This window comes from Gobio gobio (genome assembly GCF_949357685.1).
Source record: "Gobio gobio genome assembly, chromosome: 25".
NCBI lineage: Eukaryota > Metazoa > Chordata > Actinopteri > Cypriniformes > Gobionidae > Gobio > Gobio gobio.
The window spans coordinates 9652718-9677169 of NC_137121.1; the positions used below are offsets into that span (position 1 = coordinate 9652718).

General features: G+C 39.4%; 1 protein-coding gene across 2 annotated transcripts; it reads right to left on the reverse strand.

The window, feature by feature from the left end:
* Positions 1-189: 189 nt before the first annotated feature.
* On the reverse strand, positions 190-23939 carry sin3aa (SIN3 transcription regulator family member Aa). 2 transcript variants are annotated; one of them, XM_079809412.1, is made up of 21 exons: positions 23897-23939; positions 21424-21633; positions 19343-19528; positions 19126-19232; positions 18473-18755; positions 15971-16222; positions 15726-15878; positions 14676-14831; positions 14442-14531; positions 14233-14351; positions 12677-12887; positions 12428-12544; positions 12094-12332; positions 10250-10433; positions 9569-10151; positions 9229-9398; positions 6821-6994; positions 6644-6736; positions 3428-3522; positions 3089-3284; positions 190-1720 (listed from the first exon to the last, which is right to left on the reverse strand). In XM_079809412.1, exons 2-21 carry the CDS (start codon positions 21601-21603, stop codon positions 1490-1492), a joined length of 3819 nt encoding a protein of 1272 aa, XP_079665538.1. In that variant the 5' UTR covers positions 21604-21633; positions 23897-23939; the 3' UTR covers positions 190-1489. The 2 variants fall into 2 exon arrangements, with proteins under 2 accessions (XP_079665538.1, XP_079665539.1); XM_079809413.1 differs by lacking the exon at positions 23897-23939 and adding an exon at positions 22142-22279.
* Positions 23940-24452: the final 513 nt, after the last annotated feature.

A 24452-nucleotide genomic window follows, 5' to 3' on the forward strand; every position in this document is an offset into this window, starting at 1 on the left:
CAGTGTGTGTTTATCAGTGTGTAAAATTTATAAACCTTATATATAAAAATTCTGAAACCCCAGCCCATTAAATCTAATGGGCCTATCGCCCCCTGGAGGCCACAGAAGACAACTACAGCCTGAATACCAACAAAACATGAAGCATATCAGCAAATACATGACGCATGTTAGAAGAAAAGGAACAAGCCAGACGTTTATGCTACAAATGTAATTTTTATTAATTTAAATATTATGCAAATAAAGGGTCTATAATGATCCACAGAAAAGACATGCTTTGTGACTCATTTTTAAAATGTGTATATATATTTATATTTAGATTTGTCCAGCAGAAATCTATCCAGAGTGAAGACTGAAATCTCTGACAACGATAAAGAAGACCTTTACATTCATAAGAGTTGTGTCTGCGGCGCGTGTGTGCCAGAGGACACAGCTGAAGGTTTATCCAAAACGGTCAGTGATAAAAGTGTACAGAAACAAGATCCATATTCAAACTTCAAAAATTAAAATGCTTTTTTTTTCTTATATAAAAACATCCATTTCAAAAACAAGAACCTGGATTCATTTCTACTTTGCAAATGAACATTTTTACTAATAAAAAAAGAAGAAAAAGAAAGACAAAATAGAATAGAAAAGGAAACGCACAAAAGGAGAAAGAAAACAAACCCGACCTTAATAATCAACTCCCTTTGGTAAAAACTGCAATGAACTGTCTTGCATTTGTCATCGTTTTCCATGTGGTTCCCGCTTCTTTCTCCCCAAACGCCACACTAAAGCACTAAACACAACACACTTCTGGCATAAAAAGGTCTGGCGATATTTACACTGTATTTACAAAACTGTTGAACTGTGTGTGTTTGTGTGTGTGTGTGTGGTTCACAGGTCATGTTTGCTGTCAGCTGGTGTACGGTGCAGAAATAAGTGTGTTTTCTGATTCGTAACATACCTTCACGCAGGCCTTCGTTTTTTTATTGCTGTCGCATTTATAGATTTTTTTGCCTTTTTTTAAGTAAAAACTACATTGGTTTATTCTAATATTACAATGCAAGATTCGCACCGCAGATCTTTGTTCTCTTAAATGATGTGGCAGAATAAATCTCTGGAAGTTACGCTAAAGTTAAGTGCACTTATGCCGAAACGCTTTCTTTGTGTTTTCGTAAAAAGTCTGATGTCTTTTCCGCCACAGATTTACTCGGATCTGCTGCCTGTGAAGTTTTAACTATCAAAAACCAGGGAACACACTCGACTGGCGTTCAAGAGATGCATGAAATCCGATATTTACTGTATGTTAAATCGGAGGGCGGGTCTACTGTAAGAGCTGTGCTGATTGGTCCGGGCTGGGTTTGACTGACAGGTCTTTTTTTTTGGCACTGGGAGACCTGCGTTTCTGCAGGAACAGCTTATAAAAAAAAAAAAACACTGTTAAAAATCTCACTGCGGTCGCAGTTGAGCGGTCAGGTCATAGCTGAGCTCCGCCCCCTGTCCGCTGATGTCACTGGCTCTTGTGAGCAGTGCCGTACTTGACTCTGTACTTATTGATGCGCTGGAAGTGAAGGATCTCGGGGTCACAGGAGGTGGAGCAGGGCACCAGTCCCTCCCGCCCTTCTCCCATGAGCCACTTGCTGGTTTCAGCAGCCATGTCTCTGGTCACATGCTCCTTCACCCAGCGCTGAGTCCAGGCGTGAAACCGCTGGTGCAGACGTGTGCTCACACGCTCGTGAGACTGAGAGAGAGAGAGAGAGAGAGAGAGAGAGAGAGAGAGAGAGAGAGAGAGAGAGAGAGAGAGAGAGAGAGAGAGAGAGAGAGAGAGAGAGAGAGAGAGAGAGAGAGAGAGAGAGAGAGAGAGAGAGAGAGAGAGAGAGAGAGAGAGAGAGAGAGAGAGAAAGGCCACAATATTTTTTAAATGCCACAATTCTTTTTAAATTTTGGGACATTGGGTTCCAAATAAAGACTTCAAACTAAGAATTGTGCTGCTTACCAAAAACAACGATACATTTATATAGCATATAATTGCAATTTGAGAATGGATTTAATTATATTATTATATATATAATAAAATATAAGTATTATATAATAATATATATAAATTAGAGCTTAGATTGGGCCCAAAAAAATAATGCCCGACCCCATGCACGCTGTGTCCGAGCCTGGACCAGCCCGACACATTAAAGGGTTAGTTCACCCAAAAATGAAAATTCTGTCATTAATTACTCACCCTCATGTCGTTGGACATTGGCGTGCTCAGTTGGGGACACTAAATTTTTCAACTAAACATCGAAATAAATCTAATTAATAAACTAAATTAACCATTTAAACTAAATTACTGATCAAATTATTGATCTAAAGCCCACACTGTCACTGTATGATAATTAAAATGAACTGATGACATCAGCGTTTTTTCCAGAATGGCTATACAGCTGAATAAAATTATGCTGCATTATTTTCCTGTTTAACACTGTAAAGCTGCTTTGAAACAATCTACATTGTTAAAAGCGCTATATAAATAAAGTTGACTTGACTTTAATAAAAAAAAAAAAAAATTATATATATATTTATTATATTCAATGGGAAAAAATGGGTCATAATTATTGCATAAACATTAATTATAAAAGAAAAAATATTATTTAACAACAATATTTTTCATTGATTTTACTCAAATCTTTTTATATTAATCCCGCCCTCCGGGTCATTTTTGACCCGAAGGTCCTGAGTGTGAACCATAAATGAAGAACCCCAGAGGGTTAAAGGGGTGATGAATTGAGAAATCAACTTTCCTGTGAGCCTTTGGTATATAAAAGTTAATCGTGATACAAGAATATCCTGTAAGTTTCAGAGCTGAAAACGTCCTTTTTAGTCAAAAAAAAGCTTTTATAGACACCAGGCCCAGAAAACGAGAGATCTCAGAATATGTCGACCATTGACGTAATAGGACGCAGAAGCACCGCCTCAAGCCCGCCTACCAAAATGTTGTTGTTGGGAGATATGTTGTTGGCTATATGTAAATGAAAACTGTACATGACAGGTCATTAAATAGGCCTATTTAGCTCTATAATTTTGTCGTGTTGCTCTTGGTGTGTGTGTGCGACTTTACCTGGTGAGCTCTCTGCAGCGCCGTGCGTCTGTACATGTAATCTTCTGATTTGAAGACATACACCATTTTATAGGAGTTGAGTTTGAACATGCACTCCATCTTCATGCTGTCCGCGCTCTCTTTTCTGCCTCCGTCCTTCACCTCCTTCTCCTGAGACTCGTGGGTATGCTGACACTTACGGATCCGCCGCAGGTTTCTACAGAAACAGAGGAGGATGGTGACGACAGACCAATAATAATAATGAATGAGTATTTACCTCTGTGAACTTCTCTGCTGCATGAAAAGTCTGAATGCTGAGATTTAACCATTGGTTGAGAGGTTCAGGCATCACAAACACACCTTGGCAGAAACACAGGCTTCTGAGACAGATGATCCCTCAGGTCTGGAGACGTGAAATCAGCCGACAGATACCGCATAACGTAATCCGACCAGCGCTGCACACGTGAGAATGACAACAGGGAACATGTTACATTTTGAAGAGTTTTTTTTTTAGAATAACAAGCACTGAACAGTGTGATTTTTATTTATATACTGTACATACACACGCATATACAGGGCTTGACATTAACTTTTTTGCTCACCAGCCACTGTGGCTAGTGGTTTTCCAAAGTTACTACCCTCTCATAATTTTCACTGGACACAATTTTGTTGTTGTCTATATGTAAATGACCACTGTACACACCCAAATCAAGTCTACGTGAAATGTATACCATGACAGGTCATCAAATAGGCCTATGTAGCTCTGATAAGGTTGTATGTAAAGCTGCTTAATCTAGACAGAGAAACACTAACAGTTGCTTGTCTGAAAAAAATAAGATTTTTTGGGGTGTAAATATGATCTCAAATATTATCTCTGTAAACATATTCTCAAGAAATATTCTCATCAGTGTTCTATCAGCTATGACGCATTTAAATCTAGCATATTTGGTATATGAGCCCAAACAGTATCCTAGTGAAATGCATATCCATATTTTCATACGATTAGACAGTTTATTTTATTAAATATCAAAAATACCTGACACCTAGATGAACACTTTACAGTCATTTGTATGACTGCAAGTCATTCTCTTCAAATGCTATTGAAGTTAGAAACGTGTATACCAATGTTGTATGTAACTTTAGAGACGGTCCCTAAATTTGCGGATCTCGAACGTCAAGCCAACTTTATACCAGTCACATCAGATGCGCTATGGTTTTGTGTTTGTTTGAAACTATTTTCGCTGATGAAATAGAACAAAAACAGACAACCACTGTATGACGAATGAATCTCTTGCGTACATCACACACATCTCTGCTTAGAGTGCAGATTTCAGTGAGTGAGAGCGCTATGAACAAAACACCGGCTAATCTGAACGCCTCTGATTATTAGACATCCCATTCATAAACACAATAGAAACACGCGTGATTGCTTATAATAATGCACAACGTGATTAAAACAGATGGCTTTTGAGCCATATATATATATATATATATATTTATTTTAGGGCTGTCAAAAGATTAAGCGCATCCAAAATAAAAGTTTGTGTTTACATAATATATGTGTGTGTACTCTGTTAATTATTATTTATATATAAATACACACACAAGCATGTATATATTTAAGAAAAACATTTTTATTAGTGCTGGGTATCGATTAAAAAAAATTAACTAATTAATCGCATTTTTTCTGTAATTAATCGCGATTAATCGCAAGTTTTTAATATTTTAAGTTTTTTATATTTTGATATTGTAATAATTTCAGTTACTCTCCAAATTAATGTATAAACAATTTAAAGACAGCATATTTTAAATATGTGTTGTATTGTCATGTTTTTATGAATGAAGGCCAGTATCACTGATACTAAAGTGTCTATGAAACATTAATGACGTTACATTACAGTATAACTGAAAGCTCCCAATTTCAACATTTATTAGGCTTAAAAAAAACAACTTTTAATTTAAGTGAACTTAAAACAATCTTTACATAAACCCAAAATAATAAATGTTATATTTACCCGTGGCCTTTCCTGTTATACATATACAGAAATGTAATAGTTATCAAACACCTTTCTTAACTGCATAAATAATAAATTAAATATAGATGAATCATCATTAAAGCTACAATTTTCTCTGTCCCCGTTGTTCTTTGATGAACATTAATGACAGACATCATCAGTGCTTCTGTCACTTTAAGAACAGCCGCGGATCTCACGCGCATCTCATTTCCTCACAACTCTTTAAGTTAATTTAAGACGATATTTAACTAATTTAAGACTCTAATATGAGAATACTCAAAATCCTCTGTGTTATTGTTTGTGCAAGAGCAAAAGAGAACTCGATGTGAGCAGGAAACTGACGCGAGTCTATCTATGCGTCGAGTGTGTGTGTGTCCCTTGATTAGCTGACATGAGACGCATCCACACAGACAGGACACTGACACACACACACACACACACACACACACACACACACACACACACACACACACACACACACACACACACACACACACACACACACACACACACACACACACACACACACACACACACACACACACACACACACACACACACACACACACACACACACACACACACACACACACACACACACACACACACACACACACACACACACACACACACACACACACACACACACACACACACACACACACACACACACACACACACACACACAGCGCGTTCTCTTGTGTCTTGTCACTTGGAAGCATTTACATGAATAAGAGCGTGATGATTATGTAACGCTAAGCAAAAATGGATATAAAAACGGACGCTGCGTTATTTGCGTTAAATATTTTTAATGCGTTAAGCTGAAAAAATTAATCGCCCGCGTTAACGCGTTCATTTGCCCAGCCCTAATTTTTATATATATAAAACATTTATATATATTATAGATTATATCAATGTATATACAGTATATACATGCAAATATTTCTTAAATATATACATGAATGTGTGTGTATTTATATATAAATAATAATTAACAGAGTACACACACATATTATGTAAACACAAACTTTTATTTTGGATGCGATTAATCGCGATTAATCTTTTGACAGCCCTAATATATATATATATATATATATATATACTTTAAATTAGTTCTTATTTTTGAATTTTTTTTTTCATTATAATTTATATATTTATATTTAAACTTGTATGAATTTTCTTGTTCAGTTTTGTCATTTTAGTTTTAGTTTAAGTTTCTATATAGTTGATTTAAATTTTTGTTATTTTAGTACTTCAAGTTACACAAAATAAAAATGAGACATTGCTTGAGCAACTAGCTGAAATAAAATAATTGATTATTTCAGTTAATGTTTATTTTTATTTTAAGTAATGAAAATGTTTGAGTTATTTTGTCATTTTTTTCCTGTTTTTAGTGATTTATTATTTGTTCCTGTATTTATTATTATCATTACTTAATTTAAATGTTTATATAATGTTACAATAAATCAAATTCATTACAGACAGACCTGCAGAAATGAATGCAAACATCCACAAGTCTGCCATTCTATGTGTGATCCGCAAATCAATAGGTGAAGCTCACCTCGATTTCCATTGGCCCGTCCGAGTTCTCCTCCTCCGTGTCCAGCAGCTCCACAGTGAACTGAACATTCCCCTGGTTCTTCATAAACATTAACTAGAGTGAGAGAAAGAGAGAATAAAGACTCTTAATACTGTAATATTATCCGTAAGGCTTTGCCTTTGCTGCAACTACAACTACCTTAAAGCAGTTCTCGTCGGACATGAGCTGCTCGGCTTTACGCTGGTAAGACGCTTCCGCCGGTGCCCTGCTGCTCTGCGTGAGCAGAGATCCACCTGTGGCTGAGTGACTGCTTTCACTCAGGTACAGTTCTGTGACCTGAATACAGATCTCCTCGCTCACTATGTGCTGTAGCTACAGTAAGAGACAGAGAGAAAAAGAACATTATATATTCTGAAAGGCAAGATTAATATCATTGAGGAATCCGTTTTTCTAATCCATTAATCGTGTGATCTATTCAGACATTGACTTAGAAATCAAAAGTTCAAAAAGTTAATTTATGAAACAAAAAAAAACATAGCATAACTAATATAAATTAAAAACATTAAGACAAATTAAAAGACAGTAATAGCAGAACGAAGTTAAAACAGGTATGCTCTTCAAGTAGGTCTAACGGCAGTTTCCAGGTACAGAAATTTAAAGTAAACAAATGTAAAATAATCACTGCATAGTCTTCACTGTATACGTTAAACACAGATTTATGCGTATTAAAGTTAAAACAACATTAATGACAGACAGCAGCAGGAATATTAGGCTGCTGTCACTTTAAGAGCTGCACGGATCCAATATGCTGATACTGTACACGTGTTTTATTTTCTCAGCTATTTATGTTCACTCAAGACATAGCCGACTATGTTTACTAGGATACTTTGTGTGAATTTGTTCTTTCAAGACATGAAGGAGAGCTCAATTCAGTATTCACGCGCTGTCTGAGACGCGACTTTCTGATATATATACACATACACACACACACACAACTGTCAATGTCATAGTTAAAAATAAAACAATAATAAATCTCTACAAGGGGTGTTCTTTAGGCATGACTAGGTGTTGTCAAAAACATCAATATTTAGATATGAATCGATACTGAAATATCTGTAACGGTTCCCATACTCCTTTTCTACAGAATGGATAAACACAATCAGTTTTGGAGCGTAAATGGATGAGAAAGAAAATGCATGGCTGCATCCGAAATCATGTACTATATGAGTAGGTACTACATTTGAATTTGAACGAACTTTGCGGCCGTTAAAAAAGTATGTCCTATATAGTATGAATGAATGTAATCCGGACGTACTACACCCGCCATGTTGTCATGATCATGTGACCTACCATGTAAGATTACAAATGTATTAATGTTTGAAATATATTGTGGAATAGTTTAAGGTAAATATTGACTACATTCTAACATGATCAAGTTAATCAGCCCATGGGTTGGAGACATTAAGTCTTTTGTCTTTATGCACTTCCTGACTATTTACCATGACAAGTTTAGAGCAATACTGCCTGAGTGATTTGATTAGCATCTATGCATTTGAATGACACTGTTATGCTGATTGAATTACGGCTGATGAGACAGGAATGTTTGGGGTGTGTCTCTATTTTCCTATGTCTCCTCCCCTGCTGTATAATCCCTCCCCTTGAAATGTATATAAAATACAATGTTCAACTGGCTTTAGTCAGACTTGGAACCTCAGCGGAAAGACAGCATGTTTTTCTCAATAAAGAATCCTGCTCAAAAACCTATCCAAGTTCTCCTGGTCTCAACTTCAAGAAACAACAGAAGTTCACAACACAGCCTCAGTTGCTGTCTGGTCCCATCACCTCCATTCATAAATCCTCTCCTGTGGCCTCATAGGATAGTAAAGTGTCCATTTTATGCGCACTTCAGAATCTCGCCAGAAGTAATAGGTCATCCGTCTACTTTTCCGAATACTATGAATTCGGACATACTACTCTGTTGGCGTACTGTTTTTCGCATACTATACAGTAGAGAAGTATTCGATTTCAGACGCAGTTCATGTGTATCCGTATTTTGGATCCGTGCATTCACTCTTAAAGTGACAGCAGCCTAATAAACCTGCTGCTGTCAGTCATATTAATCAAAGAACAAAAGACAAAGAGAAAATCACTCGCTGCTCTTTACAATAACTTTTGCAACTTTAATTGTAAGCATCAATCTGTATTTTACATTTGATTACTTTAATTTCTGTAGTGTTTCTTACCTGTAAGACCCACCTGAAAAACTTAAAGCCATGTTTATTTAATGTGTCTCTTTATTGTATTGTATTTATTCTTGCTATATTTTGCAATCAGTTTATTTGCTCTTATTTTATGTCTTTTTTGTTGTTGTAAATGTTCAACAATTCAAATAAAGCCTTCCTGTGCAATGTGTAAACTATTACAATAAAATTACCAAAATTATAAAAAAAATGATAGGGCAGTTTTCCCCTGGTATCGAATATCGATATTTTTCAAGGTATCGTATCGAAGTCAGAAATTCCAGTATCGTGACAACAAACATATTGTCATGCAAACATGCTAAATCATTATATTATGTGGATTTAAGTGGATTTGGGCAGACTGACCTGTCTGACAATGTTCTGAATGAGTTTGTCCAAGGTGAAAGCGATGTAGGCATGAATGGTGAACATCTCTCGGAGGGAATCCTCATATTGAGATGCCTCCATGTTCCCATCCAGCAGATTACGCACCATCTCCAGAAACGCAGAGTAATAATCCTCCACTTCTATGTCCACTGAAAGACAGAGAAAGAGTGTTACATTCACCAGTTACAAAGTCAACATGAAAAAAAAAAACCCAGCTTAATTTCTAAATAAATGTTCCTGGTCTTATTGTGCACGATTCATCAGTTATCCTGAAGAAAACAAATGTTTAAGTTAGCAATAAAAAAGTTTTGTTACTCACTAGGATCCTTCAGACGCAGCTGAATGGCAGTGTTTTCGTTTTTGTCCCGTTTGAGTCCGAGCACTTCCCTCTCCCACTCGCGCTCCCTCAGGTCCTCTTCAATCTGTCGTTCGGCCTGCGCGTAGAGCCGCAGCAGACGCGAGCACAGGGTGTGGTGCAGCCGGAGCAAGATGTACCAGTTGTTATTCACATAGAACAGATTATACGCATCCTCGCAGGAGCGAAGCCGCTGAGCCGTGGATGTGCTAAACAGCAGTTTGGTCTTTGTCGGGCTGCCACTAACTCCTCCTGCCAGCCCGTTGTGCTTCTTCGACGCCCCCTCGTCGAGGTCCATGTCTTCCTCGTCGTCCTCTTCCTCAGCGTCCGACAACACCCCTCGCTGGGAGAACAGCATGTCAGGGATGAAGTGGTAGATGATCTGCTTAATCTTGTATTTGTCCTCTTTGTTGATACTGCTCTGGCGTTTCACGTGGTGGATGATGAGCGCAGCCGCGTCCTCTAGAATCTGCCGGTCCTCGTAGGTCAGTGTCAGTTGAGGCCCGCTAGCAGACGTGCTGTTGTCTTCCGAAGCCTGTTCCTGCCGCTAAACAAACACACAACCATCAATCATGTGCTGGAAACTCGTCTCTCTGAGAGAAACAAACCCTTTTCATTTCCTCTAGAGGATAAAGAGTATCTCACCTCATCAAAGATACTCTCGATCTCGTTGAGAAGCGTTTTAGAGCGCAGCACCTTAGTGTCGTTCTGCTTAAAGTTAATGCCTTGATGGTCCAGAGATTTCAGGTAATATTTCTCATTCTGCTCTCTCCAGATCTTGTTAAAACCCCTTTGAGCTTCACGCCACTCTTCCTCCTTCAGCTTTAGCCTGAGATGCAGAATGAAAAGAGGACATGTAATATTTGTTAAAATAACTGGATAACACATTAACAAATGTAACAAAAAAAAGATATTGGAAACGGCAAATAAATTTATATTTGTAATATGGATCTTAAAAATGTATAAATAATGTACACACACACACACTCTATACTGCCAACATTTTTGGGACGCCTGCCTTTACATGCACATGAACTTTAATAACATCCCATTCTTAATCCGTAGGGTGTAATATGAAGTTGGCCCACCCTTTGCAGCTGTAACAGCTTCTACACCTTGTGGAAAGCCTTCCCAGATGAGTTGAAGTGTGTTTATGGGAATTTTTGACCATTTTTCTAGAAGTGCATTTGTGAGGTCAGACACTGATGTTGGACGAGAAGGCCTGGCTCGCAGTCTCCGCTCTAAGGCCCTGTCCCAAATGGCACACTTCATGTGCACTTTTGGTCTTGTGGACTTACACTGGCCGCTGTGTGTGCGCGTCCGTTAAGTCCACGAGACCGCAGGGTGTCCCATTTGTCATTTTAGGTCTCAGAAAGGTGCTCGCGAGCGCTCCCTTTGAGGTCGATATGCGCCCTCGATGCACACTTCTGGCGAGCCCGCACTGGTGTGGGTTACACAGCGGACTTCTTCCCGGCAATCAAAGCGGCATTACGTCGTGAAAGTGCGGACTGCAAGGGTTTAGGGTGCCATTTGGGACAGGGCCCATTTCATCCCAAAGGTGTTCTATCGGGTTGAGGTCAGGACTCTGTGCAGGCCAGTCAAGTTCCTCCACACCAAACTCGCTCATCCATGTCTTTATGGACCTTGCTTTGTGCCCTGGTGCGCAGTAATGTTGGAACAGGAAGGGGCCGTCCCTAAACTGTTCCCACAAAGTTGGGAGCGTGAAATTGTCCGAAATGTCTTGGTATGCTGAAGCATTAAGAGTTCCTTTCACTGGATCTAAGGGGCCAAGCCCAACCCCTGAAAAACAACCCTGCACCATAACCCCCGCTCCACCAAACTTTACACTTGGCAAAATGCAGTCAGGCTAGTCCCGTTCTCCTGGCAACCGCCAAACCCAGACTCGTTCATCGGATTGCCAGACAGAGAAGCGTGATTGGTCCCTCCAGAGAACACGTCTCCACTACTCTAGAGTCCAGTAGCGGCGTGCTTTACCCCACTGCATCTGACGCTTTGCATTGCACTTGGTGATGTAAGGCTTGGATGAGCTGCTCGGCCATGGAAACCCATTCCATGAAGCTCTACACACTGTTCTTGAGCTAATCTGATCTGTAGCTATTGACTCTGCAGAAAGTAGGCAACTTCTGCACACTGTGACCCTCAGCATGTGCTGACCCCGCTCTGTGATTTTAAGTGGCCTACCACTTCGTGGCTGAGTTGCTGTTGTTCCCAATTGCTTACACTTTAAAATATCACTAAGAGTTGACCGTGCAATATTTAGTAGTGAGGAAATTACATGAATGGAGTATCACAGTACCACGCTTGAGTTCACTGAGCTCCTGAGAGCGGCCCATTCTTTCACTAATGTTTGTATAAGTGTCTGCATGCCAGTATAACATAATATAAAAAAAACATTTTCTGCACAAACAACACTCTGAAACATGGGTAATGTAGCCTTTTAGCCATTTATAGCATTCATTCTCTCTAACCTCTTGAGCACAATGGGAACAGACACTGCCGGATTCTTCTTCAGTCCATCGATGATGTCCAGAGCTTTGTCTCCATATATCCTCTGGATGGCTTTCCTGTGGATGATCTCAGAGCAGCCACCCAGAGTGTTGTCTAGTCGGAATTTCGCCTGCTCTTCTGCAGACATCCGAGAAAGCTTCTTCTGAACCGACTCCAAAACACGAATGGTGGCCAGGTTGGTTTCCAAGACCACATCCAACTAGAGGGCGGAGTCAACAACATCATTAGCAAGAATTACGGCAAAAAAAAAGCAAGCAGAACCGGTTAAAATGTTCTTGTGTGTGGAAGTCTCACCTCGAATCGCTCGTCCTCACACCTGTACATGTGTTCTTCATACTGAGTCTTCTTGGAGCTCACAAAGGTAGAGTCCTCGGACCAGGAAGGGAAGGAAACCCAGGTATCATTCAGCACCTAATGCATCCACAAAGAACCAGTGTCATCATAAAAACTCGCGTAATATTATGCAGTTCTGAGTCAAACAATACTCTAATGTGGGGGATAAAAATGGCATCTGATGACTTGCAAGGTGATTGGCTCTCTTACCTCTTTACAGAGTGATGTTCTCCCGGTACATTTGGGCAGCTGGTAGCTCTTGGGTAAAGCTCTGTAACTAGAGCCCAGGCGCTTGCATGAAGCGTAGTCAATTTCCATGGCAATTCCTTCAGTGGCTCTTTCTTTTGGGTACGTCTCCATGTGTGACATCTCCTTATATCCAAGGAAGTTCTTAAACCAAGTGAACAGCTCAGGAAATTTGCTGGGGGAAAAAATGGGCAAATCATTGCCAAGAATCACACAGACGCCATACTGAAAAATAATTGCTGGGTGCAGCTTTGTAATAAATAAAAATACGTTCATCCACAGTCATGCAGAGCGGAAGCACAACCAAAACAATGTTCTCCCTCAAAATGCATGCAGTTTTGTTTTTTAACCACTAGAGAGTAGTGTTGCCAAAAATTTCGATATGTATCGATACTGAAATATCTGAAACGATATGATACTCATTTTCGACAGTATCGATACCAGCTGCGCTCTCCTCTCCAACCGACAGCGAGTTGACACGTTCATTCAGTCCGGTTAAAGCCCGTTCTGCTGGATTTTTCCTCATGACAGCGTGTTAGTATTGGTCTAAATTTCGCTCGGGGTTGCACATAACGTTAATTCTACTAATTCCCACAGATTTCGCGCTCACACATAGCCTACCGTAATAAAGTCACCTCTGACATACAAGTGCAAAAATTAGCTCCTTTTTCCAGCTTATTAATGGACAAATACACTCAACAAATGTCTCAATGGCCATCTTGGTGAGTATTAATGTAAACAGTCGTAATCAGTTCACAGGAACAGTGTTTGGGATCCATGCGTGTGTCGGGTCTTAAAGGGACAGCAGTTATTTATTATTCAAGCTACAAAAAGACAAACGATCACCTACTGCTCTTGACTGATTAACTTGTGTAACTTTAATGGATTAATCTGTATTTAATTTTTTACAATGAAGATTAGCATATGTTATTTTCAATTTGATTACTTTGTTGTTGTTGTTGGTTTTTTTAAATTCAGTTTCTTACCTGAATACTGGTAGACATACCTGAAAAAATAAAGCGGCCTATTTCATTTGTATCTTTATTCTATTATATTTATTTGTGCTAATGTTTGTAATTTGTTTATTTGTTCTTATTTCATTACCATTTACTCATCTTTTTAAATTCAATTTGAAATCAAGCTTCCTTGTGCTGTATGTATGCTATTGCAACACAATTAGTTAGCAAATATTTGTGAGATAATTGTAATGGTAATTGATCAACATTTATATATGAGAAAAAGCTTAAAAGCTTTATCATATCAAGTGATCTCTTCAGAAGAAATTTTTAATTGCCTAGACTTTCACTAGATGGACAAAAAAACTAATTATATTAAAAATATCTATTTGACAGTATATGCAGCGTTTCCCCGTGGTATTGAATATCGATACTTTTTTAGGTATCGTATCGAAGTTAGAAATTCCAGTATCGTGACAACACTACTAGAGAGCCAAAAGTAACATAGTGTACCTTTAAATTAAAATAAATAAAATATATAAAATTAAACTCCACTGAACTTACCCCAGGAATGGAACTACAAGTTGAACCAGCTCAGCACGAGAAATTATTTCCTCATTAAAAATGATTAGGCACCGGAGGAAGTTGTCATAGGCTTCAGAACTTCGCAAAGCTTTCCGCACCTATAAACAGAAAAATAATGTCAGTCAGTGTTGGAAATGTAAACTTTTGAGAGAACATCAACATCACTACATTAAACCAGAGCAACTCACTTTGTCAAAGAAAAGAGACTCTGTTCCTCCGCTGTGTTTGCCAGCCTCAGTCACCAATGAATCTTTCATATTCATTAACTTGAGCTTTTTCTTTAAAAAAGAGGGAAAATAGAGAAATCAAGAAAGCTATCCCAAGGAAATCAAATAAAACTAAACGATGAAGATGATGTTTCAGATCAGTAAGCAAAAGGGCAACATGCCAAAAACCATTAAATTAATTTCATGGAGTGGTACCTTCACAGGTGGGGTGACGGCTGTAGTCGGATGTTTGCATTTCTGGCAGCCGTTCTGATTGGGCCTCTGCTTGTTATTGAGCTGCGGTTTCTTGACCGCTCCACCGGGATCGTTGCGCATAGATTCGGCCTTCTCCGCTGCCGTCTTCCCCAACATCTAGAGGAAGTTCACAGCAGAGCTATTATAGTTAACTAAAACCATAAATATTAATAATAAAATATTAAAATGTAACATTTCATTTTTGCCAAGTAAACATATCCCATTTGAATTTAGTTTAACTTGCGCTAAAATAACTAAAACTCAAATTAATATTGTTAAATCTATAAAGATATATTTAAAAATTAAATAATAAAAATGACTTTAACTAAAATTACAATATAAAGATAACTAATTTTAATTTTAAAACTAGCATCTCAATGATTCTAAAATAACAGCAAAAGTGTGAAAGACCATTAAAGGGGCTTATAATATGTACGAATTTTCATCAATTAATTGCTTTTTTATTGCCAATTTGTGAACAGCTTATAACGAAACAAGACGTTCCCCAACTTCCTAGGTTGTCTATGAAAGTTAATGTGAAGGACTCAGGATGCTTTTGCCAGGAAAATCAAAAGGATGTGACGGTTATGCACACTCCTGAGAATCTCTCTTCTGTTCTATGACACATGAAATGAATGATCATACGATGTTCAGGATAAATCTCGAAAGAGCTATTCTGTACTATAATGTCAATGTGTCATGCAGAGAAAAGGGATTCATTCAAACTATAGTCTCACATAGCCAGTTCAGAGTATAGCTCTGAGTCTATAGTCTCAAATATACTGTATCAAACTATCTTAAGTGTAATTTTACTGACCACATCTGTCGACATGATGGCGTTAAATAGCAGAGCATGTGCAAACATGTCCACATCGCTATGATCAGATGCTTTCTTAAAGGCTCCGACTTTAAATTAAATCGAGGAAAGAACAGATGTGACGTCATTTCGAACAAAATCAGGCCAAAACTAACTTCGTTGGAGTTCGTTTTGGAAGATCGCAACAAACTCACGACAGAGCTGTTGGCATCTGGCAGGAACTGGCCGAACTCTGAGAGCAAATCTTCCTGATTTTTGAACAGTTGGGCCACCTCAGCGTAAACTTCCTGCTCGGTCAGGACCGGGGTGTAGCTCCCACCCGCTTCTTTAGCATTACGCTGCTCCTTCTGATTAACAAAACAAGTATAAGAGATATTTGTAAACTGATTGAGAGTTATAATTTATCTGGGAAGTGTGTTTAGTGTTTGTCTGGCCTGACCTGGTATTTGTGCAGGATCTCGAGGAAGGATTTGTAGATGTTGGGCTGGCCCTGGAAGCGATTCTTAATCTTGTTGACGTAGTTAATGGCGTGGTTGAACTCCACAGGCTGGTTCTGTAGTGGTGGGGCGGTGGGCACGGCGCTGATGGGAGTGGGGGGCTGCAGCGGGGGCGAACGCGGGGATGCGTACGGATGGATGGACGGATTGGGATGACTGCTCGGAGTCGGAGCTGGAGCTGGAGATTGCAGCGGCTGTACAGAGAGAGAGATTTAAAAAATATAATTGATCCTGATCAGGACTAAACACTACCCTTGGGAAAAGACATTTGCAGTGTGGCTACTGGTGTTGATTATTGACACAAATTTCATGATTCGATTTCGATTCGCAAGCTTGCCATTTCATTTTATTCTGATCTCGATTTAAAAAAGAAAATAAGAGGAAATCGAATGCGTGTCATTATATTAGATCCGTGCATTTGATCTTATTTACTTTGTTTGCCCACATTACAGGTCTTAGGGTGAGCAACTAATCTGTGCAAGTTAATACACATACATTTTTTTTAAATAAAAATCTGAAAAGTAACTTCCGGTCTTGAATGGCGTTCCCTTTCCAATGACGACTGTGTGACGGCTTGGGTTTGAATATCCTTAACCACTCCCCTCCAACTGTTAGTCTGCTATGAGCGAGAGATGGAGAGGAGGAGCGCTGAAGTAAAACCCTGCCCTCTATTCAATAATCTGTTTCGCTTGGAAATAGGTCACAGCACTGAAATAAAATCAGTTGCAACTTCCGGTTCACTGGGACTTTAATGCTAAACAAAAGACAAAGGCCCCATTTACACTGCATGGTTCAAGTGACCCGATTCCGATTTTTCCCTCTAATGTGGCACAGATCGGATATGATGTGCGAACGTGTAAGCAGGAAAAAAACACATGAATTCCGATATCCTCAGATCAGATTCAGGCCTCATACATATGTGGTAATAAATCCGATATGATTCGGATACGTGCATTTGTGTCTGTCATGTAAGCGGTCAAATCGGACATTCCCCAGTAGATGAGAGTCGTACATCATTGAAAAAGGGACTGAGTGACGTCAACTCAGGTGGACACGAACTGCGATCAAGGGCCCTGCTCTTTTTTCTCCGCCTTACGAGAGCAATGTTTTGCTGACCTTTAAAGAACCGTTTTACTTCCTTTTACGAGTCAGAACGTCTTGGGCTGTTTCGCCAGTGTATAGTGTAATTGCAAATATCGGATACGGGTCGCTTTTAAAAGATGATGTAAGCGGGTCATCAAAATAAATCGGATATATTCACCAAATCGGAATTGTGCATCAAGACCTGCAGTGTAAACGCGGCCTAAATGACTCACTACTCTTGACTGAATAACTTCAGTGGTTTTAATAAGAATCAGTGTACATTTCATTCATACAGTGAAGACAATGCAGTGTTTTAAAGTTTGACTCAGGGTTTAATGACTATTTTGACAACTGATTGTTTAATGCAATACTGTGTTTTAAATAGTGCAAATAGATAAGTCCACATGCTTGTTCCAGTCTGGATATTTTCAATAGTACATCTCAAAATTGGGAGGATCACGATTGTCTGTTATAAGATGGTGATATGAAATTTTAGGAAGATCACCAACCCCTAGCTGAGACGTTGTTTCATTTAAAAAGTAACAAAGCTTATTTGCAATTATTGGATGGCAGACACATTAACCCTCGTCCTTCCCTCGCGTCATTTTGACCCGGAACTCACTTAATAAAATAATACAAAATAAAATAAAAATTTACATTGAGAGTTCATCGGAGTGATCCAAGACCCTAGGACTTTTGTCGCACTTGAACCATGAAAGCAAAAAAAAAAAAACAATTGACAGGATTCGAGGAGTTTTGTGGTTGAAATTTTAAAAAGTAACAAACCCGGGTCAATTTGACCCCCATAGGAATGAATGCAATGAATGGAAAAATGCTCAATTTTCAAACTAAAAATGCTAAAACTTTGTGTATCTGAGTGCATACTGAAGAGAAAAGACTTTAGGACCCAGCGGAACAGCTCATTTGCTTCATATAGAGCTATAAGGCCATCTAGTAGCAAGAGTCATGAAATGTTATGTATATATTTTTCAACAAAAAGTCGGCAAAAACACCCAATGTAAGATATTTTGAGCTGAATTAAAGGGGTCATGCATGAAATTGTGAGTTACTTTGAATTGAAGTTGAAAGAATGTGCTTAAATTACTATCTATTTATTATTTATTGATCAAATCTAGTAATTTAATGGTAAATAAAAAATAAAAATAGAAAAAATATTACCAAAATGAAATGATTATAGGGCTTCGGATCATTTTGACCCGTGAGGGAAGGATTTGTTACAAAGTGTGAGGGAAGGAAAAGCATCATCTGAAAATAGCACAGACTATAAGATTATTGAGATTTAGGAATCAATATCGGTTCATCAAAATGAGAATCAATAAAAACGTTCAACTTGTGAATACCTTGCTTTTCGGCGTGGGTTGGGCGGGAGGTGTGGATGCCAGGCTGGGAGGGTTTGTGTGGATCTGGATCTGGATCTGGTTCTGGTGCGGCTGCACGGAGATGCCGTGAGGTATGATGTGTGGGCTCTCACCGGGCACAGTCACATTAACCAGGTCATTGTCCTTGTATCTCGTGACTTCAATCTTGTATCCCGGCGGAAGAAATGTGTTAAACCCCATAATGAGATCAGGGTGACCCTTAAAGAGCTGCGACACCCTGCTGATGACACCCGGGGTGTCAATACTGCAGAATAACAGAGAGAGAGAGAAAGAGAAAGCATTTGCAATTATTAATTATGATGAAATATTTCTCAGTAAAACAGAACATTGTGGGAAATAATGTAGGGCAGGACTTGAGAGAAGAGGGCAAGGACATTACATGCATAATGGTTTATATTTTTCTCCGCCCATATGGCCTCGCCAGTTTTGATTTTAATGATATATTAATTATGATATTTTTGATCAAATAAGTGCTGCCTAAGTGGGCATAAGAGACTTATTTTAAAAACATTTTAAAAAAATTAAACCATCTGTTGAACAAAAATTTGGTATCCGTTCACTAGTATCAACTAATACAATTTTATCATGATAATCCTACATGTGAATAAACTCACCTCTGAGATTTAAACTCTTTCATGATATCCAAGAAATCGTTGTAGACCTGTGGCTGACTGCCAAACTGGAGCTTCACCTGGTCCAGGTAAGACAGGGCATCCTCCACCTGCAATAGTGAAAACAACAATCCGGCTTATCTCCTCGCGCGCACAGCTGCTATTGCAGGATTGAATTTGTTAAGCTCCAAGACGAGCCAAACACAGAATCCCGTCCCACCTTGAGTCTCTGAAACTGCTGCTGCCCCTGGGCGGATGCAGAGGGTGTGGGCGGGTGGGCGTGACCCTGCACCGGCGCAGGACCGTGGGCCTGGACCACTGCTGGACCATGATGGTGAGCCACGCTGTGGACCGCCGGACTGGGAGTGTGACCATGACCAGTTGAGCTTTGGGCCACTGTGGACACCTGAAAACAGCAATGGTGCAACTATCTTTTTAATAATGAATGAAGATGTTTCATAACCACAACAAATCCTCCTAACAAGGCAAGAATAATTACTTTGTCCTCACTCAAGGTGAAATGTTTCAGATTATGTGTGACACTTATTATACAGCAATGTGGAGCGAGACACTGCAACTGCCTGCATTCATTTGATTTAAATTGTGAAATATTATTACAATTTAAAAATGTTTTTTTTTTTAATATACTTTAAAATATAATTTATTTCTGTGTCCAAAGCTGAATTTTCAGCATTATTCCTCCAGTCTTCAGTGTCACATGATCCTTCAGAAATCATTCTCATATGATGATTTATTATCAATGTTGGAAACAGTTGTGCTGCTTAATATGTTTTTATAACCTGTGATACTTTTTTCATGTCTGGCTATGACCAGACCAAGCTCAATTTAAGATTGAACATTGGTCTGCTCTGTATTTTCTACTGCACAAGAGGCGTGATCAACGGGCATAATTCAAATGACTCTGTGCGCAATTGGGTAGTTCTTCAACCAATCAGACCACAAGAGGCGTGATCAACGGGCAAACGACCCATCGCTTCTCTATCCGTCATCGTGTTAAACCCGCCAATAGCGCGCCAGGTGGATAAGCCGGTCTGTGATTGGTTCCCACAAAAGTGTAACAGAAGCAGTAGAAATGAGTTGCAGGGCGAATTCAAATCGCCGAAAGATTGGCCTGGGTTTACCCAGTCTACCTTTTTTTCAGGATTCTTTGATGAATAAAAAGAACAGAATTTATTTAAAATATAAATCTTTTGTAACAATATACAGTACAGTTCAAAAGTTTGGGGTCAGTCTTTTTTGTCTTCTTTTTTTTTCTTCAGCAGGGGTGTGTTAAATTGATCAAAAGTGATTGTAACTATTTATATTATATATATTTTTTGAATAAATGCTGTTCTTTTAAACTTTTATTCATCAATGAATCCTGAAAAAAGTATCAAAGGTTCCAAAACATATTAAGCAGCACAACTGTTTCCAACATTGATAATAAATCATCATATCCGAATGATTTCTGAAGGATCATATGACACTGAAGACTGGAGTAATGATGCTGAAAATTCAGCTTTGATCACAGAAATAAATTACATTTTAAAGTATATTAGAACAGAAAATCATTATTTTAAATTGTAATAATATTTCATAATATTACAGTTTTTCTGTATTTTTGGCTTGAGCAGCAGAAGAGACTTCTTTCAAAAAAAATGTGTGTAATTCCCAAAATATTTTTGTTACAAACTTGTAGCTTTTTTATTTCAGCTACATTTCTCATTTTCATTAGGTTGAACTATACAAAAATACAAATTAAATTAATCAAAACTACAGACATATTGAAAAAAAAATAAAAAATAGAACAAAATGACTAAAACTTTAACTAAAATGAAAACAGAAAAATAAGGAAAGTATAAAAAAACCTATATCTCAGAGATACTAAAAAAGTTACGGAGCAAGTTAAAACAAAATATAATTTTGGACTCTAGGTCTATTTACTCTGCCACACTCCAGATTCTGGAGTCACTCTGAATTAACTGGATGCAGTGGGAACACGATCCTAGGAGATATAGACCTCATGCGGCATTTTTGTGCATTTCTATGCCATCGCTGTCGAACAGTAATTAGCTGGTGAAGTGGATTTACTTATTGTAGAGTTAACTCGTTTTCATGAGCATTGTAACGTTTGAGGTGGACAAATGTTGGTTAGACTGGGAAGATTTTAAAACGAGCGGTTCATTCATAAATCCGTAAGATCTTACCTTCATGCTGTGGAAATAAAAACCAAAAGACCGAACACAACGAGCGCAGTGCTACATAAGGTCTATAATGCATCATGATGGCGAGTGTCCATACCTGGTATGTCTGGGGAACCGGGTACTGTATTCCTGGAGTAGGCTGCATGCCGTCCGCCACAGCCTCGAATACGGCAGGCGCTGGGGCAAGAACCCTGTGCTGGAAGCCCTCCGCGCTGCCAGGAAGCCGGCGTTGTTGTGAGATGAACACTGGCTCCTGATCCTCTAAACACCTCCTCATGCTGTACTCATACTCAGAGGGCACTAAGACCTGAATCAGACAAGACAAAGAAACCAACACACAATATGAAACACCATGATTTGGCTGTAGTCCAAACCATTAGCAACAGGAGATCAACTAGTCTGGATGAATATGATTAATGTCCACAAAATGTATACACAAAGGTGTCTTTAAAATGAGCATTAATGTGTATGTATATGTCTGTATATTTAAACGTGCATGGTGTGCGCATACATACGTGTATATATAAATGTATATGGTGTGTGTATAAGTACAGTAAGTGCATATATGGGGTGTGTATATACATGTGCTTGGTGTGTGTGTGTGTGTGTGTGTCTCCTGCACATGCATACCAATAATGCTAACTTGCTAACCCGCGACTAAAAGTGACAAAGTTTATCCAGGAATTTAACTTTTATCAAAGCAACTATGAAAACAAAAGGTCGGAAGTTTCAGTCTGACTGAAAACCAGCTTACTGATGGGGGGAAAGTTCAGAAATACTGAATAAAACTGGTATTTTATAGCTCTGAGACTCACCCGCTTCTGTTAGCTGCGCTTGCAGTACAAACAACGCTGTTCAAATATCACCGACATACTAAAAACTCTGTGTGAAAATAGCGATAAAAACACATTAAAACTCAGTTTAAAACCAACTAACGATTACAATTCTGTTGAAAACAAGCGGTAGGGAGGGGAGGGGCTAACTTGGGATTTGCGCACAGGCTCCGCCCACTCGGTCTCTGATTGGCTCGTTGTTCAGGAGACGACATTCGGTTGTATTTTTATTGAACGTTCTCAACTGCCACTCAAACAAGAAATTAACATTGTACGAGGGGGTTGAGCCCAAACCCGCCACTGTTTCTCTCGCTCTCTCTTTCTCTCTCACACACACACACACACACACACACACACACACACACACACACACACACACACACACACACACACACACACACACACACACACACACACACACACACACACACACACACACACACACACACACCTCCTAAAGCGGCGACTGGCTTTAAGCCGCACATAATTCTCTCTTTAAACTGCTGTAGACTAGGCTTAGCTTTATTCTAACGCGCGATTACTTTTCGTGATATTATCAATAAATTCATGGCATTATATGTGAACGCTTTCAGCAACTTCCTGCCTGGGGTTACGTCATTTTTACGCCCCCTCAGTACAGCCGGCCAATCAGAACGAGGAATTTCATTAAACAAACGCCTCTTACAGAATTCCTCTTCTCCGATTGGCCAGGCGCTCTGAGAACGCGTAAAGCATGACGCAACCCAACAGGGGCGTATACATAGAGAAACCCTCGATTCCGATTAGTCGGGAGCTCCGCGAGGGCGTTGAGTATGACGTGAGGCTCATATTGCCACGCTCCGCCCACGAGAGGCGGGGCTTAAGCTAGTGCCCGGGATTCCTCGCCCCGTCCGTCCGCAGTCAGTCAGAGCTGATGCGCGCGCGTGTATGCGAGCACAGCGTTTCGCCAAAATACGGACAAAACCCAACACAACCCGAAGCAAAACAGCTCAAACTGACAGAATAAACAAGTTGGGACTGATTTCGACGCAAAGCGCTCAAATATTCCGCATGTTCGCGAGCACTTTAACACGACACCGAACAAAAGATCCGCAAATAAACACCACCAAACGTTTACTAGCGACATGTTTTGTGATCTCAGGATTTCGGGATTGAAAGAGCACACACGAATATGACACCCCCAGCACACACGCCTATTTCATGACATGTTGTCCTTTAGTAATCAGACCCAAAGTCAAAATGGGAACTAAAAATCTGATCGGATAAACATGGACTCTCTTGTGTGGTCATGCGAACATCAGAAATGAGGGATCCGACCACACATTACAGCACAAACACGCCAGTTGATCTAATATTCTTTGTTTACTGGGAGACTGAAGGGGAAAATGTCTAACCGTGTTTGAGCACCTCTTCCCTCCCCCTCTGAACAGAGCCACAGATCTCCTTTCAGATCAAAAACAAGTGGCTAAAAGCCCTCGTTAAAGCATCGGACACACACAGATGGGTCTGCGTGTCATAACACACACATACACGTTTCTTTGGGGCTTCAGTTGGCCAAAGCTTTGCCCCTTTTTCTCCCCTTAATGTGCCATGATCGAACAAACAGCCCCGATTAACACACTCAAATCTCTTGAACGACCAGCCCCTTGCAGAAAGCACCCAAACACCGACAGAAACATATATTCGATCAAAAGAGGACAACATAAATTTGTTTTCTTTTGCCCAGCTGCTACATACCTGCGAAAAAGAGCCTCGCACTCCGGATTCGTGTTTGGAACAAATAGTTGGGAACGCCCCCCTCTCCGCCCATTGGTCTACGTGACAGTATGCGTCATCTGGATTTGAATACGACCCGCCAAATCCATAGGAGCAGAGATGTACTTTGCTTTAACACACCTGTAGTATTGGACTAGAGGTTTTCTTTTGTAATTTATATTTACTCTGAAAGAGGCTAGACGCGCACAACTATGTTATCCGGTATTAAATATCCCAAAGTTATAGTAAATATTAAAATAGTAATACTTAAAGACATTGTTTGTATTTGACTATATGCCTCTGAAGGTACTGTATGGGGTTTGTTAAAGGGATAGTTCACCCAAAAATGTACATTTCTGTCATTAGTTACTCGCCCTCATGTCGTTCCAAACCCGTGAGACATTCGTTCATCTTCAGAACACAAAAGAAGATATTTTTTGGTGAAATCCGAGAGGGCTATTTAATTAGAGCTCTTTAACCCTTTAACTGTCACCGTCCCACAGGTGGGACGCCTGGTGCTCTTTTTTTGATCGCCTTT